At 44.6% G+C, this 20,086-nt stretch overlaps 1 protein-coding gene across 6 annotated transcripts in view; it reads right to left on the bottom strand.

Moving 5' to 3' along the window:
• BICDL1 (BICD family like cargo adaptor 1) overlaps positions 1–20,086 on the bottom strand; it is a 103,817-nt gene that overhangs the window by 16,449 nt on the left and 67,282 nt on the right. For all 6 annotated transcript variants that reach the window (XR_013366630.1, XR_013366631.1, XM_077875881.1 and 3 more), the window contains exons 3-6: positions 10,707–10,823; positions 7,798–7,944; positions 1,230–1,409; positions 377–595 (exon numbers count right to left, since the gene is read on the bottom strand). Coding sequence is in view for 4 of the 6 variants with exons in the window: in XM_077875881.1 (XP_077732007.1) it covers positions 377–595; positions 1,230–1,409; positions 7,798–7,944; positions 10,707–10,823 (663 nt within the window). In the remaining 2 variants the exon portion in view is untranslated. The remainder of the gene's footprint in view (positions 1–376; positions 596–1,229; positions 1,410–7,797; positions 7,945–10,706; positions 10,824–20,086) is intronic.

Raw genomic sequence — 20,086 nt, 5'->3', positions numbered from 1 at the left:
TATTCACAGCTAACTCCACCACTAGGACCAATGAAAAGAAATTTGCAGTTTGCAGCTGGATCCAAATTCCTCTACTCAAAGCTTCTAAGGAAAGCCCTTGAACTCGAGGCCACTATGGCCTGGACTTAAACACATGGAGAAGGGGCTCCACACACACGCCAGTGTCTTCAGGAAGATGACCAAGGAACTTCCATTCCCTGACACTCTGCCCCATCACCAGTGTTCAGTGCTCTCAGGCAATAAGGGCTCAGACAAGAAATTCTTGCAGATTTTGTAAGGTTCTGCTTCCAGGGTTAACCTCATCCCCCGCACTTGCCTTCAGCCTCCGACCAGCCAGGTCGTGTAGGGTGAGGGGCTTCTTGGCCCGGCCACTTACCGTGGGCTCCATGCCATCCACGATGCTCTGTATCAGCCTCTTGAGCTCGCTCAGGGCAGTGCGCAAGCTGCCGGCTGGCACATCCTTGGCAGACGAGGTTTCGGAAGACTCATCCATCGAGGAGTCCGTAGAGACGGCCGAGTCGGCACTGTCATTCCCTCGGAGGTGGGAGCAGAGATAGCGAACCTGGCAGTAGGCCTCCCAGAGCTGCAGTCTTAGCTGCTCCACAAAGAATCGTTCCTGATTACAGACTCTAGAGAAGACTGCTGGCTGCTCATCATTTTCTAGTGTAGGAACCTAGCATACTGGCACCCAAGAGACTAGTTCCAAGAAAAGGAGTTTTTCTTTTTTAAATCCTCTGTCCCAAGAAATACTGATACTTATTCTGAGCCCAGTACATCTATCCAGACTCCCAATTATTAACACCCCAGCCCTCTACTCCCCTATCATTTGTCATAAAAAGCCCTTCTTTTATTGTTGGTTCCTTTGCTAGAAGTCATGATTAGGGAAGTGAGTGGTTAGGAGTAGCATGAAAAAATAGCCAACTGAATGGATCATGAATGTTCTAGAACCCAGTTAGTAGGAGGTAGCAGGCTGAGGATTAGCCAAAAAGCATTTCCTAAGAGGCGCTGGGGCAACAGTGAGCCTGGGACATGCTTTGGTCAGGGCTTGCTTCCTGATGTCTCTAGCCAGCAGGCCAAGGCTTAGGCAGGTATAGGGCCAGGGCCCTGGCTGGGATAAAGTAGAAACAGGAGGCACCAGGTGACGACGCAGACTGGCTCCTGAAGTCTGGGGACTGCCCCTAGGGGATCCCTGGGCAACCTCTCATGCCAGAGTGACAGGGTATCAGTACCTGCTCCCTCTCTTGCTCCAGCTCCTCAGCCTCCATGCTCTGCTCTATCTCAGACAGGAGGGACGTGCTGGTGGCAGCAGAGCTCTGCAGACTCCTCTCCTCAGCCAGTTCTTCCACTTTCACCTGCAGCTGCCGATAGGACAGTCGTACCTCCTGAAGCTCCAGCTGGCTTTGATGTAGCTGTCAAAGAGACAACAAACGGTAGTGAGGCTTTCCCAAGCCAAAAACAAACAAGAAAACATGACCCTGAATCTGATCATGATTCTAGGTCCAACCACCAATTTATAGAAAAATACCGAGAGAACGTGCTAGATTACGCTAGGGGTGTGTGTGCGGGCAGTAAACTTCAGATTTGGGAAATTCTACAGGACCAACAGCTCAGCTTCTTCGACATACACATTTTAAGAAAAAAAGAAAGGATAAAGGGAGAATCTATAGATTAAAAGAGACTTAAGAGACATAATAACTGCAATGTGTAGGCTTATTTTAATTTGTATCTTGATTCAAGGAATAAATGTGAAAACCAATTATGACATTTATAATTCAGTTTAAAAATTTGAGCACTGGCTATTTAATATTAAGAATATATTGCAGGGGCACCTGGCTGGCTCAGTTTGTAGAACATGTGACTCTTGATCTTGGGGTTGTGATTTCGAGCCCCATGTTGGACGTGGAGCCTACTTAGAAAAATAAAAAGTAGAAAAAAACAGGGAAAATATTGTTTTTATTCCTTAGATATAATAGTCCTATGGCTATTTTTTTCTAAGATTTTATTCATTTGTGTGTGTGAGAGAGAGAGAGAGAGGAGGACGGGGGGTGGGGGGAGAAGCACATTCCCCACTGAGCAAGGGGCTCAACATGGGGCTCGATCCTAGGACCCCAGGATCACAACCTGAGCTGAAGGCAGAGGCTTAACTGACTGAGCCACCCCAGTGCCCCTCATGGCTATGTTTTTTTTTTTTTTCAAGTTCTTATCACTTAGAGGTATTCTTTATTTATAGATAAAGTATAAAAATTCTGGGATTTACTTCAGAATAATACAAAAGAGAAACAGGTAGATGTAATGAACTTGGAGCAGGACTGGCTGGGACTCAATGATTTGTACAGCTGGCAATGGGGTACATGGGGCATCATCACACTATTTTACTTTTGAATTTGTATAAAATTCTCCATACTAAAAAAATGAACACACCACATATAAAGGCACACAGAGTAAGGTACAATTCTCACCAGAATGACTAAAATAAATAATAAAATAATGATACCAAGTGTTGATGAGGATGTGGAACACCCGAGAGTCTCCCCGCTGTTGAGAGTGAAGATGTACAACCACTCTGGGGTAACTGGCTTTTCTACTGGGTGGAATACGCAGCTATCTCATGGCCCAGAAGTTCATTTGTAGGTGCAGACCCAACACAAATGGCTGTGTATGTGCCCGTAAGATAGAAAGGATGTCTACAGCAGCATTATTCTTAAGAGCCACAAATGGGAAATCATCCAAATGCCAATATAGAATGGAGAGATATAGTCAAACTGGAATACTATACAGCAGTGAAAAATGGAAGAACACACTGCTACTATATGCCATAACATGGATGGATTTCATAGACATAATGTCAAGGAAAAGCCAGACATAAAACAATATGTAATATAGAATTCATTTATAATATTAAAAAGTTCTCTTTTTAAAAAGATTTATTTATTTATTTGAGAGAGAGAAAGTGAGCAGGAGTAGGGGTAGAGGGAGAAGCAGACTCCCTGCTGAGCAGGGGGCCCAATGTAGGGCTCAGTCCCAGGAACCCAGGAGCATGACCTGAGCCAAAGGCAGAAGCTTATTCAACCGAGCCACCCAGGTGTTCCATAAAAAATTCTGAAACTTCATTGAGATAGAAGAGATAAAAGTGGAAGAGAAGTCTGCCTTTGAGAACTACCAGGGTACTGACTGGGAGGCACAAAAGGGAAGTCTGCAGGGTGCTGATAATGGGCTTTATCTTGCTCTGGGAGGTGGTTACACAGGGGTATATATTTGTAAAAATTCACTGGGATGTCCACTTAAGATTTGTATGCTTTACTGTATGTATGTTGTATTTTAGTGAAAAAATTTAAGGGGAAAAGGGCTGTCTGTAATGAAGTTAGGGGTAGGATTTGGAATAACATCTGGGTAGAAACACCAAGAACTCCCAAACCCATGAGAAAAGTGGTCTCTGCCTACTGTCTGTGTCGTATCTCAGTTTACAGATAAGGCCAGGCCTGGGAGGGGTCTTATGCAGCATGTGTGGCTCAGAGGAGGAGAGGGATGCCAGTGATAGAAGGGACAGCAGTGCAGCCATCGTGACTTACAGGCCTGGGCTCCTTCCCTCTCTCCTGCTACTGCTACTTCACTCCTCTCTGCATGCTCTGTGGCCTCTTTCCTGTGGAGTCCAAACAGGGCCCTGCTACCTGCTAAGATTAGCACTGCTCAATGTTGACTCCACCATGGCTGCTAAACATTGTACTCTACTAGTGCACTCCATCACTACACTTGCTTTTAACACAACAGATCCTAACTGCAGAATTTTCATCTGCTTGCTAACCATTATGCACATACACCTACACAAGAGCAATGTTTCCACTCCCGTATTTGTGGACTGCCCACCCACCCCTTTTTAAGAGATTTTGGGGTGGGGCAGTGGGGGGGGGGCAGGAGAAAAGAGTTTCCTGGGATTTAATTTTAACTAATTTATTCTTTTATAACAAAGGATTTCTGGGGTTACCCCTGTTCATTAAAAATAGAGCAGACATGTTACTGCCTGTTCCAGACTACTGGCCAGATCGGCTTGTGGCTCCTGCAGCAATGCAGACACTGAGCAGCAGTGGGTAGCAACTCAGAGCTCTGTCATTCTCATGAATGAGGCAAGCTGCCTTGCAGAGCCTCTAGCCAATACTTTAGGTGTCCTAGGGCCTTGCCTCTGCTGATCAGCATCAGACAACAGTTGCCTAATGGCACCAGTGATCCGGATGTACCTTAACTAGGAAGAGTCTGGAGCCTGGCTGCTCAGAGAATGAAAATGGAACTGGCAACCTTGCTCTTTCTACAGAGTTCCCATGGATCAGCAATACCTGCTGGTCAGTGGGAACTCCTCCAGCCCCAGTTTTGAGAAAACTCAGAAAGAAGAAAGTAGGGTTAAAAAAAAAAAAAAAAAAAAAGGACATTCCTAGGAAGCATTTGGCACAATTACAAATGGCATACTAATAAGCAAAATGCTTTACAATTATTTTCTAAGCAACTCCACGTACATCTCAGCAGGAGAAGCTCAGCACAGACAAGTACAAGTTCTTATGCACTGGACAAGATTAGTTCAATTACTCATGCACACTAGAGGATGCTTAATTAATTATAACAGTGAGAGAGCAAAAGACCAGAACAGGTCTGCCCTCTCTGGTCAATAACTGATCCACAAGCATATGCAGAAAAACTGAACCAGAGGAGTCTATTAAATATAAGAAATCTCTAAAATAAGAAATACCATATTTTGTATAACAAAGATGACACTAAATGTATTTATATATGTACAAATAAGAAAGACACCAAATTCCTGTGTTGGTGTAGTACACTAGGTTTAAGCTTACAATGCTCATGCCCCTAGAGTGGGTGCAAGTGGGAGCCCCCTCCCATTTCACACTGAGGGAACTAAGACTATGGTATGATGTTAAGTGTCAAAGCAGTCTATATTGCAGGCCACCTGCTTCCTGGGTCACCCCACAGAGTGGGGGCTATGTTTTCTGCTGATGAAATCCTGGGACAAGGCTCCTGCACATATCTGTAAGATGCCCACGTGGATATGAATCGAGTCATATATGGCATTTAAGTGGTCCTTAGAGGGACAAAATCCTTTACTGGGTATTTTTTTTTAATTTTTTTTAATTTTTATTTATTTATGATAGTCACACACACAGAGAGAGAGAGAGGCAGAGACATAGGCAGAGGGAGAAGCAGGCTCCATGCACCGGGAGCCCGATGTGGGATTTGATCCTGGGTCTCCAGAATCACGCCCTGGGCCAAAGGCAGGCGCCAAACCACTGCGCCACCCAGGGATCCCGCTTTACTGGGTATTAAGAGTTCAGAAAAATGTCCAGTTTTTTAATTTATTGGGTATTCAACAAATAATAATTGTTATACCTATTGTCAGTCTGAAAAATAACTAGAGCTGGAGTTGATTGGTGGTTTAAAAATCCACATTAGATAGTAGAACCCCAACTACATAGTGAACTGGAGAGAGTGAACTAAAGACAGGGGCTACCCTGGTCATGTAGGCCTGATGCCCTGCCTATTCAGCCTTCTTCTCGTCCTTTATCTGAAACAAAGGATTAAAATCATGGAATTATTATATATATTCTAAAGCCACCAGCTCTACCTTCCACAAGTCTGATTTAGACCCCTCAATTACTACCTGGACAAGTTGGCATTTTTATTTCTGTATTCAGTACAGGCCATGTCAGCAACAGAAAGGGCTTTCTGGAGGACACTGTTAATTAGCAGCAGCTTAAGGAAAATTTCGTATGAGCTGAAGGAAAAGAATCACAAAAAGGTGGGAAAGATAAGAATTCAGCCCACAAACCCAGATTCTACCAATCAAAGCGTACACTGCCTGACTTGATATAGGATGTGGGGGCACTGGACAGCCCCGGTGGCCTAGCGGTTTAGCGCTGCCTGCAGCTCGGGGCGTGATCCTGGAGACCACGGATCGAGTCCCACGTCAGGCTCCTGCATGGAGCCTGCTTCTCTCCCTCTTTCCCTCTGCCTCTGTCTCTGTCTGTCATGAATAAATAAATAAAATCTTAAAAAAAAAAAAAAAAAGGATGTGGGGGCACTAACTCTCATCCTTGAAGAACGTAGCCAGAAGACAGTGGATGTGCGGACAGTGAGAATGTAAATGTGGTGTGACCTGGAGCTCCTTCTGCCAGAGAGCTTACAACCCACAGTGCTAGCCAGGGACTGGATGGTGCACGCTGGTCCTGCTCTTCCCCATCCTTCGGTCCCCAATTCTTGGTTTGATATAAGGATTTCTCATTTGTGAATTCAAGCTAGACTGAAAGGCTCTTTTAGGCAGGGGTCATTTACCCGTTTTCCTGTATTTCTCTTCCTTCTTCATACTCAACCTCAGAAGAATGCCTGATGGTGTAAGAAATTCTGGTGAGACACTGACTGGCAGAAGCAAGGGATGCACTAGATGTTATCATTGAGCACCACGTGAAGCAGGTGGGAGGGCTCTAATTTCAATTCTACCAGGACTTAACTATAATACTTTGGTAAATGATCCACTTTTTTCTAAGCCTCAATTTTAGAATGTATACAAAAGCACCCTGTTCCCTGTAAAGAAGTATACAAATGTTCACCACTATTATCATCATCAGCTTAGAGTATGAGCCAACTCTTTTCCACCTTGAGAATAGCTATGAGGCTTTGGCCAGCATCATTCTCTTTTCAACATTTATAGAGGCCCTACTGTATGCAAAGTTCTAAGCTGAAGGTACCAAAAAAAAAAAAACCAAAAAACAAAAAACAAAAAAACCATGGAAGGTGTAATACTGCTCATTTGCCCTGAAAGACATTAATTACTCAGATGGCAGCTTAGCTGATGGTGTCAATAACAAGTGATGTTAGCTTAAGATGTTACTTTATCCCACATCCTACAGCTCTCCTCAATGGCTGACCACTGAGCCCAGTGGGGTCTGCCGTGGCTTGGTCTTTGGGGAGAGATTCATCTGGGGCTTGGCTGACCGCCTCCACATGAATGACATTGTTGCAATCTCCCCCACTGGCTGGCATGCTCAGAGGGTACCCAAGGGGGAGCAGTACACTCTTAGCCACTGGCCCCAGGTGCTCCTAGGCCACTATGGCAAAGCTGCCTTTGTAGCAGATGTCACACACTATTTCTGAGGAGGCTAGGAGCGGTTATCTTTGTTTAGGGGGTTGTCAAGTGTGAGCCTGGGGATTCAGCTGAGGACTAGTGGCAGGTCCCAAATAAGGACAAATATGGCCACGAAGCACTTTCCTTTAGGAAGGAAAAAGAGGCCAATTAGGTTCACAAAGGGGTCAACCTATGCCTTTTCTAGTAACTGTTAGAAGCAGGATGTAAGTCTTGCTGTGTTCAGCAGGCAGCTTCTTGAATTCTGCTCAGTGCAAGCTAAGTGCATGAGCCTGGGAAAGCAGCCGCAAAGAGCATCGTGAGCCAAGCACAGAAAGTCATAGGCTCCCTCTGAAATCTCTAGCAGATTTCACAAACCCTAGGAGGCAGAATGACACGCCCCATGTTCCAGTCATGTTAACAGCCCAGAAAGAACTCTCAGAAATTGCTCCAGGGGCCATTGGCTCAGAACAAATTGGAAAGATGACCCGTGGGTAGCAATGTGTTTGTTTTCGGCAGAGCCAGACTGGCCTAGCTGGTGAGTGCCCAAGGAGAACAATGACAAGGCCAACAGAGGGGCCTTGCCTTTATCCTGTCCTGACCCCTGATGGGGTGCTGGTTAGGCAGATAAGCCTTTCATCTGGCCCTGGCCCTACAGGACAGCTTCTTTGCCGCAGTACCTGGAGGTCTTTGTCATGGCCTTGTCTCTCCAGGACAAGCACCCGGTCCTGTAGCTCCTCCACGGTCCCCTGCAGCAGGTCGTTCTCCTGTAAGGTGGCACTGAGACGATGCTCAAGCTCCCGTTTCCGATCTGACAGCATCTTGATCTGAAAGGGTGGAGAGTCACAGGAGTGGTGGGCAGTCACACCCAGGCTGAGGAGGAGGAAAAGAGGCACTAGCCTCAAACATGAAGGCAAGTGTCTGTCCAGGGGCCCCCATCCCTGAAAGAACAGCTGCAAACTCCTGAGCTGAAGAGAAAGCCCCTCCCTGCTAGAAACCTGTCTGGGAAGGGGTGGGAGATGAGCTTTGGGGAAGCTGGAATGTGGGATGCCAGGCAGAGGAAGGGAAGGTCAGTGTTCTGGAAATTCCACAGATAAGACAGCGAAGGGCTCCACCTTGCCTGCCCGTGACTTCACCTCAATCCCACAATTTATGGGGGAGTGGAACCCACCCTCCATTCCATTCTTCCTTTTCAGGAAAATGCCTGAGACAGCCTCTTGAGCTGCTATCTTGTCATACACTTTGATGGCTCTCTTCTGTACTTTCCCCTACTGCTAACAGGTCTGGATCACCAGGCAGTACAGACCTGGTGCCCCACGTTAATGTGGGAGCCAGCAGGGTACAGAAAACAAAGTAGTGCCTGCATCAGCCTGTGTCCTGGAAGGAACAGGACATGGACATAGTAACTGATTTTACTCAAAGTGTCTTTTTGCCTGAGCAAGTAATCTATGAATAGGAGCAATTGCACTCCTTTTATTAAACAGGTTGGTATGTCTGTACACTGCATAGCTATCCAGTCTCAAGAGATATAAATCTTCTTTTAGTAAGGCCTGTCTAGTCTCTTCAATGTCTGTGAGAAAACAAAGGAAAGGAGAAAAGATATGCCAAGCCTTTTGGCCTCACAGTCTATAGGCTCAGGAGCTGTGCCAGCATTCCACAAGGTCAGTGATGCTTCACCCCAAGAACACTGCCCCACTCAGGGGCTATGGAAGCCTTCCCAAGTCCTGCAGGCAGGTCCCACTGGCTCCTCCTGACTATCAGTTCCCTGCTGGGCTCATCCCTTAACCAGCTTCTTGCTCCCAACATGGCTAAGATGTTCTCCATGCATTCCAGTTTGGCTTGGAGAACAGTCCATTTCTTTCCTGGGAGATCTGGAAATGAATGTCTAACATGTCTGAAGTTCTCTGAAATCCACCTTTCCTTCTGCTTTTTGCCTCTTCTCACTTGCCACACTAGAATTCTGTTCAGAGGGCAGAGATCTTCCCTGGCCACCAATCAATCAGATAGGATGCTGTCCTGGGGAAATGAAGTATGTGGCCTTTGTTCAGAGAGATCAGGTATCTGGCCAAACAAAGAAATACTGTCTCAAGTGTGCACCTGGGTAAGGGACAAAAAGGAATAGAGCTCTTTCTGAATGCGGCCACTATTCCCCACACTGAAGCATTTTACCCACATGAAGAAATTCTTACTCTAGTTGATTTTCATTTAAATACCCTCTGACCTTTATATTTTCCTTCCATGAATAATCTTTGTTTCTCAAGTTCCACTCAGTGAAATAATGAGATAATACAGTTCCAACAGGCAATCCTAGCCCTTTTAAAAAAACGTAGAAGTTCAGAGCTCCATGAGGAAACATGCTTAAATAATTTCATAGGTTGGCTTTTTAAAGTAGCAGTGTTACTGGATGAAGTAAGGCATCGGCACTGCCTAACTCCACCCTATACACCCTGAGACTTGTGACCAAATCTGCCAATTAACATTCTTGGGAATGACTCTGAGTCACGAAGGTCTTGAAAGAGTAAGCAGAGGGAAGAGGAAAACAGGCAACTCGAAGGAGTCAGACCTTGGTAAAGGCAGTTGAACGGCAAGTCATGCACACAAGTGGTCACAGACAGGCATGCCAAACCCCACCAGAACCAACTACTTACTTCAAGAACCTGCTGCTCAATACCAGTAGTATTTCCAAGGGAAGGGAGAAGGGAAGGGAATGACAGGCAGGAGAAAAGAGAAGATATTGACAGACTTTAGGAAAAACATCTTCAGGTCATTTCCAAAAAAAGGGAGCAGCCATCTGGGTTTCTCTGGGCCTGACTACACCTACTGATTCCTTAACCACAGGGGGTGTGTGCGTTCATTTGGCTCTAGACCATCCCTTTAAGTGTAACTTAGCCAAAGGGTTGCTGTCCAGACAAACTAGCTTAAGGGCCCTTAGGATCAGATTAGGTGCAAGCCTCTGGCGGGGAAGAGCCCATTTGGGTTGGTGATAAGACTCCCCTCTCCTCACCTCCCACAACTGGGTTCTCACTGAGTTGGACCTTAAGTGCTACTTTTTCTTTCCCTCTGGCCCACTGAGGGCCACAGACCCTGACTACCATGCTCTGGCCTCTCAAACACTCCACATTGAGTGCTTTTCATGTATTAATTCATCAAATACAACAACCCGATGAGGTAGCTACTTGTGTTTCTCTCATTTTATATGTGAGAATATAAGAGATCCCATCAAAGTAGACTGAACTGGACCTAAATGGAACGGAGAAAGGGAAAATGCTCTTTCCCATCTTCTATTTAGGATTGGCAAGAATGTTTTTGGACCAATCAACACATTCAGTAAAAGTAGGTCATTCATGATTTCAACACACTCAGCAGTAACTCTGAGCAACATTATTCTTCCAGACAACAGGCTACCCACTGCAACATGAATCGAATGTTTCTCATTTAGTTTCTACAGATACATCTCTCTTTAGAGAATTTACATATAGCAGGGTTTTGTTTCCCAGTTCAGAAGACTCCTTATCCAAAACATCTAGCACAGTGCCTCCACTGAGAAAAGCACTTCCATCTTCAAGCACTGCCACATGGGAAGGCTCACCTCAGCCTGAAGGCTTTCAAGCCTGATGATGTGCTGGTTGGTTGATGAGTTTTTCTCCCGAAAGTCTTCTCTGAGGGCATGGACTTGCATGGAGAGTTGTCTCTCAACTTCTGATGCCTGCAAGCAGAGGAGACCTTCAGGGTGGATTCAGAGGCTGTGCAAAGGAAGTCTGTTAAGATTTCAGCCTTTTGTTTCCCAAGGATCCCTTTCCAATTTCCTACTCCGTAAAGAGAATAGGATGAAATATTGGCTTCCCACCCCAGTTCATGTGTTCCCTAGTGCTCCAACAAGACAAACTCCCATCCCTGCTTTCACTATGGATGAGTCTGTCTTGGTAAAGACCACTTTACTAGTCAGAAGAAACAGGCCTAGGAATGGTAAGCTCTCAAATGTTCGATAGAATTATAATTACTCGGTACACAGCAGAACCTCAGCAAACATCTACTAAATTGAGAGAAGGTTTCAGTGTTTTATGTAAGAGTATGACAGATAAACCTACTACCTTAGAAATCCCTTTATTTCTTAGAAATTTCTGTATTTATATTCTCTCATTCTTTTATTTTCATTTCCTTAGCAGAGCCCAGGTAAATCATCTCTGTCTACATTTCTTATTTCCATTCAACACAGGCACTATTTGAAGTTCTCTGTCTTGTCTGTTAAGATTTTTTTTTTAAGTTTTTATTTTTAAAGAATTTTTCTACATCTAGCTTGGGGTTCAAATTCACAACCCTGGCATCAAGAGTTGCACACTCCCTCAACTGAGCCAGTCAGGCACCAATATCTGTTAAGATTTTTGCCATTGGGCAGCCCGGGTGGCTCAGCGGTTTAGCACCGCCTTCAGCCCAGGGCCTGATCCTGGAGACCTGGGATCGAGTCCCACGTCAGGCTCCCTGCATGGAGCCTGTTTCTTGCTCTGCCTGTGTCTCTGCCTCTCTCTCTCTCTCATGAATAAATAAAATCTTAAAAAAAAAAAAAAAGATTTTTGCCATTTATTCCTCAAGGATATATTTTGCAATTTTTAATTCTCTGGGGAGTGTTGGCTAAGGCAGTTATTTTCCACCCTAATCCATCTATTCTCCAATGCTCCATCACAGAACAACAAAGACATTTAGTATATCAGCACCTTCTCTTGAATACGCAGGAGAGTATTTTGAAAGAATGCTTTCTTGATAAGATTTGAACTCTCGTCTTTCTCCTGAAGGCCCACCCCAGCTTCCTGTGTGCACTGGCCCTGAACGCTGCCCAGTTGAGAGAAGATAGCCACAGGATAGTTTAAGTAACTGCCTCAGTGCTTTTTTGAGGCTAAAAGGGGTCAGTAAGCTTTAAGAGTTCTTGGGAAAGATCACCGTGTGCTGAAATGGTTAGGAAAGGCTTCTGGAGGAGGTGGGATGGTAATAATGTTGATATGGTAGGCTAGCTGTTCAGTGAGGCTCTCCCATTAATAGATACATGTTTGATAGTTTTTTTTTTTAAGATTTTATATATTTATTCATGAGAGACACACAGAGAGGGGGTGGGGGAAGAGACACAGGTGGAGGGAGAAGCAGGCTCCATGCAGGGAGCCCGATGTGGGACTCGATCCTGGATCCCGGGATCACGTCCTGAGCCGAAGACAGACGCTCAACCGCTGAGCCACCCAGGCGTCCCTTTTTTTAACTTAAAAAAAAGTATTTATTTAGTACAGGGGTGGGGGATGACAGAGGGAGAGACAATACCCAGGCAAACTCCCTGTCGAGCACAGAACCCATGTGGGGCTCAATCCCATGACTCTTAGATACAACCTGAGTCAAAACCAAGAGTCGGACACTCAATGGACTGAGTCACTTGGGTGCCCCTCCATGGTTGTTTTTATCTTCAAGTGCTATATAAGCAATTGCTCATCGTTGTTTTGGTCCCACAGATTCAACAAATGTTGCTCCCCTGCACAAGAAAGCTTTATAAGAATCTCGGGCTATAGTTCTAATTTTTAAACAGTTATAAAACATGCAAAAGGGCAGCCCAGGTGGCTCAGCGGTTTAGCGCCGCCTTCGGCCCAGGGCCTGATCCTGGAGACCGGGGATTGAGTCCCATGTCAGGCTTCCTGCATGGAGCCTGCTTCTCCCTCTGCCTGTGTCTCTGTCTCTCTCTCTCTCTGTGTCTCTCATGAATAAATAAAATCTTAAAAAAAAAAATACACAACAAAATCACTTTTTTTTCCTTATTCTAAATTTATTTATTTATTTTTTTAATATTTTATTTATTTATTCATGAGAGACACAGAGAGAGAGAGAGGCAGAGACACAGGCAGAAGGAGAAGCAGGCTCCATGCAGAGAGCCCGATGTGGGACTCAATCCCGGGTCTCCAGGATCACACCCTGGGCTGCAGGCGGTGCTAAACCGCTGCGCTACCGGGGCTGCCCCTTATTCTAAATTTAATTTCAGACACCATCAACTTGTTTTGTTTTGTTTTTTTTTAAAGATTTTATTTGTTTGTTTGACAGAGAGGGAGAGAGTGAGCAGGTGCTCACAAGCAGGCAGAGCTGCACACAGAGGAAGAGGGAGAAGCAGGCTCCCTGCCAAACAGAGATCTGGACGTGGGGGGATCATGACTGGAGCCAAAGGCAGATGCCCAACCAAGCCACCCAAGCACCCCTTGTTTCAGTTTTCTTAATCAGTCAGAAACACAATGTTAGTCATCCTTGGCCTAAACTAACATTAGTAATATGTACTGAGTACTCAGTACTGAATAGTGAGCCAAGAACTGTGCTAAATGCTTTAAATGCATTATCTCAATTGTCATAACCAGAGTAGGGCCTATCACCCTCCCTCAATCTACTAATGAGGGAACAGGTTCAGGGAAATGAAAGAACTTGCCAACTTCTAAGTAACAGCATTAAAATGGTAAACTTTGGGTTTGTGTCTTGTTTCCAAATTCATAATTCAATACAGGCATACCCTGTTTTGCTGCACTTTGCTTTATTGTACTTTGCAAATACTGTTTTTCCAAATTGGCAACCCGCATCCAGCAAGTCTGCCAATGTCATTTTACCAACAGCATTTGCTCACTTCATGTCTCATGTATTGCATTTTGCTAATTCTTGCGGTATTTTAAACTTTTTCATAATTATTGTATTTCTTGCGCAGATCTGTGACCCGTGATCTTTGATGTTATTATGGTAATTGTCTTGGGGGTGCCACAAAATATGCCCGTATAACGTGGAGAACTTAATCAGTAAACACGGAGTATGTTCTGACTGTTTCACTGCTCTTCTGACAGCCATTCCCCCGTCTCTCCTCAGACTTCCCCATGAGACACGACAATGGAGACATTAGGCCAGTTACTAACCCTACAGTGGCCTGTAAATGCTCAAGTAAGAGGAAGAGTTGTACATCTCCTCACTTTAAATCAAAAGCTACGGGGATCCCTGAGTGGCTCAGCAGTTTAGGGCCTGCTTTCGGCCCAGGGTGTGATCCTGGAGTCCCGGGATTGAGTCCCACATCAGGCTCCCTGCATGTGTCTCCCTCTGCCTGTGTCTCTACCTCTCTGTGTCTGTCATGAATAAATAAATAAAATCTTTCAATCAATCAATCAATCAATCAAAAGCTAGAAATGATTCAGCTTAGTGAGGAAAGCACATCAAGAGCTGAAAGAGGCCAAAAGCTAGGCCTCTTGTGCCAACCGTTAACCAAGTGGTGGATGCGAAAGAAGAGATCTTGAAGGGCGTGACAAGTGCTACTCCAGGGAACACACAAATGATAAGGAAAGAAAACAGCCTAATTGCTGATCTGGAGAAAGTGTGAGTGATCTGTAGGGAAGCTCAAACCTGGTGCAACACTACCCTAATCCAAAGCCTAACCCAGAGCAAGGCCCTAACTCCCTTCAGTTCTGTGGAGGCTGAAAGAGGTGAGGAGGCTGCAGAAGAAACATTTGAAGCTAGCAGAGGTTGGCTCATGAGGTTTAAGGAAAGAAACCATCTCCATAACACAGAAGTGCAAGGCGAAGCAGCAGGTGCTCATGGAGTAGCTGCAGCAAGTTCCACAGAAGATCCAGTTAAGATCATTCATGAAGGTGGCCACACTAAACAACTAATCAGATTTCCAGTGTAGATGTAAAAGAGTCCACTACCAGAGGAAGATACCACATAGAACTTTGGTAGCTAGAGAGGAGAAGTCAATACCTGGCTTCAGAGCTCCAAAGGACAGGCTGACTCTCTTGTGAGCTGCTTATGCGGCTGGTATCTCTGAGTGGAAGCCAGTGGCTCACTTACCATTCTGAAAGTCCCAGGGCCCTAAAGCAGTATGCTAACTCTACTCTGCCCGTGCTCTGTAAATGGAACAACAAAGCCCGGATGTCAGCACATTTATTTACAACAAGACTGCCTGAATATTTCAAGCCAGCTGTTGAGACCTGCTGGTCAGAAAAAAAAAAAAAAAAGAGAGAGAGAGAGAGAGATTCCTTTTGGAATCTTGCTGCTCACTGGCAGAGCACCTGGTCCCCCACAAGCTCTGATGGAGTGGAGATGTAGGAGATTCATGTTGTTTCCACGCCTGCTAACACAGCATCCTTTCTGCAGCCCATGGACCAAGGAGTCATTTCAATTCTCAAGTCTTACTATTTAAGAAATACATTTGAAGGGCTAGAGCTGTTGGAGATTGTGCGTCCTCTGGTGGGTCTGGGCAAAGTAAATTGGAAACTTTCTGGAAAGGGTTCAACATTCTAGAGAACATCGAGAACATTCCTGATTCACAGGAGGGGTCAAAACAGCAACATTAACGGGAGTGTGGAAGAGGTTGATTCCAACCTTCATGGAGGACTTGGAGGGGTTCAAGACTTCAGTGGAGGAAGTAGCTGCAGATGGGGTACAAACAGCGAGAGAACTGGAATTAGAAGTGGAGCCTGAAGATGGAACTGAATTGCTAGAAACTCATCATAAAACTTGAACCAATGAGAAGAGTTGCTTCTCGTGGATGAGCAAAGAAGGTGGTGTCTGGAGATGGGAGTCTACTTCTGGTGAGGATGCTGTGAAGACTGTTGACACGACAACAAAGCATTCAGAACGTTCCATACACTCTGTCAATAAAGCAGCTGCAAGGTTTGAGAGGACAGACTCAGTTTTTTTTTAAATTTTTATTTATTTATGATAGTCACAGAGAGAAAGAGAGGCAGAGACACAGGCAGAGGGAGAAGCAGGCTCCATGCACCGGGAGCCTGACGTGGGATTCGATCCCGGTTCTCCAGGATCGCGCCCTGGGCCAAAGGCAGGCGCCAAACCGCTGCGCCACCCAGGGATCCCCAGACTCAGTTTTGAAAGAAGTTCTGCTGTGGGTAAAATGCTATCAAATACTACTGCCTGCTACAGAGAAGCGGTTCGTGAAAGGGAGAGTCCATTGATGTGGCAAACATTTTGTTGTCTTAAGAAACTGCCGCAGCCTCCCCAGCCTTCATTGACCAGCACCCTGATCAGTCAGCAGCCATCAACAGGGAAGCAAGACCCTCCAACCAGCAAAAGGAGTCTATATGGGGACACCTGGGTGGCTCAGGGGTTGAGCGTCTGCCTTTTACTCAGGGCATGATCCTGGGGTCCTAGGATCAAGTTCTGCATCGTGCTCCCTGCAAGGAGCCTGCTTCTCCTTCTGCCTGTGTCTCTGCCTCTCTCTGTGTGTCTCTCTTGAATAAATAAATAAAATGCTTTAAGAAAAAAAGAAAAGGACTATCTGAACGCTCAGATGATGGTTAGCATTTTTTAGCAATAAAGTTTTGGTTTTGTTTTTTTTTTTAAGATTTTATTTATTCATGAGAGACACACAGAGGCACAGTCACAGGCAGAGGGAGAAGCAGGCTCCATGCAGAGAGCCCGATGTGGAACTCGATCCCGGGTCTCCAGGATCACACCCCAGGCCACAGGCGGCACCAAACCGCTTCACCACCGGGGCTGCCCGATCTGTAAATATCTTCAGACACAATGCTATTGCACACTTAATAGACTATGTATAGTGTAAATACAACTTTTATGTGCACTAGAAAACCAAAAATACATTTGACTGGCTTTCTTTGTGGTGACCTGGAACCGAACTGGGCAGTATCTCTGAGGTAGGATTTTTGTATCTTGTAAACAGTTTTTCCTAATTGTGTGTCCCACTATTAAAACCAAAACTTTAGCAGTTTAACCAGTTCAAGTTAGCAAGACTTTTTCTTTGTTTTCTCCTTCTTCAATAAGAAATTTTATTTTAGCCTCTTGAAATTTCTTCTAATAGAGTTTAGGGCTCATAAAAGAAGGAAAAGTCCCTCTAATAAATGCTGCAGTTTGATTGCCTGTACTGAGTTCAGTTAACTACCAAGGTTTCAAATAGGTTTCGATTTGCAAAAAGCACTGAGTACTTTAGGCAGCCGACCTTATTCTGAATATCACAGCCTGACTGGAATTGTGAGACAACCAAGGCACCAAGGTGCACTGAATGCCATCAGTGTAGCTCAAGCTATAGTGAGGATGCTCTTGGACACTGGTCTTTCCTCAAGTGATCTTCCTAGACATAAAAATAGTCTCTTCCCATCAGGTAGCCTGACTCCAGAGTCTGAGCTACTAACCACTAAGCTATAATGTATCTCCTTTATTTTTTTTAATATTTATTTATTCATGAAAGACACACAGAGAGAGGCAGAGACACAGACAGAGGGAGAAGCAAGCTCCATGCAGGAAGCCCCACATGAAACTCAATCCTGAGTCTCCAGGATCAGGCCCTGAGCCGAAGGCTGACACTCAACCGCTGAGCCACCCAGGCATCCCATGTATCTCCTTTAAAAGTCTGACTCCTCAGATGTGCCCAGGGATGTAATATTCACAAAGGGTTTAACCTACTACACTTGAATCTCCAAAAGTCCTAAGAAGCAAGAATCAGTGGCCTTGTTTTGCAGACAAGAAGGTAGAGGCTGAAAAAATGTGGCAACACCTTGTTCTTTGGTCTCCCAGTTCTGCTCTCTCCTACCACATACAGCCAGCCACCTCTAGCCACATGGCCAGTCATTTGCTTGTCATAATGATGGAGGGGTTGCATCACTCAGAACAATAAACCTACTGTGCAAGAGCTAATGCACTGCTGTAAGTAAATTATTTTCTTCTTCTTCAGAGATGACCCTGGCTCAGATCTTTAGACCTAAAAGAATGAATATTAGCTATTTATACACATAAATGAAATAATAATCTCTTAAGTTTGTACATAATGCTAATGTTCTAGATGCTTCCTGATCAAAATATGGGGAAGCCTGCAAAGCCAGTCTTAGTACCATAATGAATTTCAGACCATCTTTGAAGTTCCTCAAGTAGCAGAGTAAGCCAGGACAAAAGTGGTCTCTGAAGAGGGACTTGCTTTGCCGTTGAGAAGCGGAATGGTATAATGGAAGGGAAAAAGTTGAGTCAAATGATAAGGATTAGAGCTCCTCTCCTACCATACATGTGTGTGTACAAGTTACAGGAGTCATTTAATCTGAGTCTCATTTTGCGAAATTATAGCCTTACTCCTCTTTTCCATACTACCACAAAAGGGCAGGTCTAAAGGGATGTCCTTTTCTTATTTCTAATTCAGGACTTTGTGAGATTGAGTTGAATCACTGAAGTTTAGGGAAATGAAGGAAAGAAATATCACAATGTGTACAAATTTAGGACAATTCTGGGAAATTTTAAAGGACCTAAGGATCAGTTGTTTTTCCGGTTGGTTTGTTTGAAAACAAAATACTACTGAGAACACCATGTGTATGTTATAGGGTGCTGTCATAAGCACAGTCCACTTCTGGCACTTGCATTGAGAACAGCCTGTTAAGTGACTTGGCCAACATCATGGAGGTGGTGGGTCAAGCTAAAAAAAATATGGAGAAACAAATATATGGCAGCCATATCTTTCAGTAATGATCTACTGGTGGCCTTTCAAAGGTCGATAGCCAGTATTCGGGAGCCACATCCCTCTTGGAGATACAAATTTTCCTACTTCTAGTTTTGGGACAGCAGTCATGGCCCTGAGACCTTTTTTGGTAATGGGGAGGGGGTAATATTAGGATAATTCAGGGTTGTTGTTTTTTTTTTAATGATTATTTGAGAACAAGGGAGCACACACACATGGGCAGAAAGGCAGAGGGAGAGTATCTCAAGCACACTACCCACTGAGTGTTGAATGTGGTATAGGGCTCCATCCCTTGACTGATGAGATCATGACCTGAGCCAAATGCTTAACCAACTCAGCCACCCATGTGCCCCTAATTCAGTCTTTTTAAAATTTTTATTTATTTTTTTCAGTCTTTTTTTTTAAAGTATTTATTTGAGAGAGAACACATGCACACATAAGCTTGCAGGGGGAGTAGGGGCAGAGGAAGAGGGAGAAGCAGACTCCCTGCTGGGCAGGAAGCCCAATACAAGGATCAATCCCCAGACCTTGGATCATGACCTTGAGCCTCAGGCAGATGCTCAACCAATGGAGCCACTTAGGTGCCCCTAATTCAATCATATAGTAGAAAATGGCAGGGACTAGCACAGTGGACTTCTCAAAATGAATTTTGGCTACTATGCCTAATTAAGTGGCCAGGAATAGCTGTGCAAAACTGTGGCAAAGTATGATATCTGTAATCATAGGCGAATATAAGAAAGATAGTATAATTTTAATTCAGGTATTTGTTCTTTGCTTTTTGAAATCAAAATTTTTTCCATAAAAAGAGTAACAAATGTTCAGAGTAAAAATAGAGGATATAACTGAAAGTTAAAGGACTGAAATGAGTTACAGTCCATACTTATCCCTAGTCATCAGTGCCACTCTCCAGTGAGATCTTTAATATCGTTTATATTACAGATATTTCATGTGAATCCTAGAAATTGTTTATCCATATTTAAAACATTACAAAAAGTTCAGCCTTTTTTTTTTTTTAAAGATTATTTATTTATTTATTAGAGAGAGATAGAGAGGCAGAGACACATGCAGAGGGAGAAGCAGGCTCCATGCAGGGAGCCCAACGCAGACTCGATCCCGGGTCTCCAGGATCACGCCCTGGGCGGAAGGCGGCGCTAAACCACTGAGCCATCCAGGCTGCCCAAAGTTTAGCCTTTAAAAATGATTTTATGGGATCCCTGGGTGGCGCAGCGGTTTGGCGCCTGCCTTTGGCCCAGGGCGCGATCCTGGAGACCCGGGATCGAATCCCACATCGGGCTCCCGGTGCATGGAGCCTGCTTCTCCCTCTGCCTGTGTCTCTGCCTCTCTCTCAATCTGTGACTATCATAAATAAATAAAAATTTAAAAAAAAAAAATAAAAATGATTTTATTTATTCATGAGAGACACAGAGGCAGAGAAATAGAGGGGGAAGCAGGATCTTTTTTTTTTTTTTTTTTTTTTTAAGATTTACTTATTTATTATTCAGAGAGAG

This window comes from Canis aureus, chromosome 27 (genome assembly GCF_053574225.1).
Source record: "Canis aureus isolate CA01 chromosome 27, VMU_Caureus_v.1.0, whole genome shotgun sequence".
Lineage (NCBI taxonomy): Eukaryota > Metazoa > Chordata > Mammalia > Carnivora > Canidae > Canis > Canis aureus.
The sequence above is the reverse complement of the archived record's forward strand: the minus strand, read 5'-3'. Positions and strand labels throughout refer to the sequence as shown.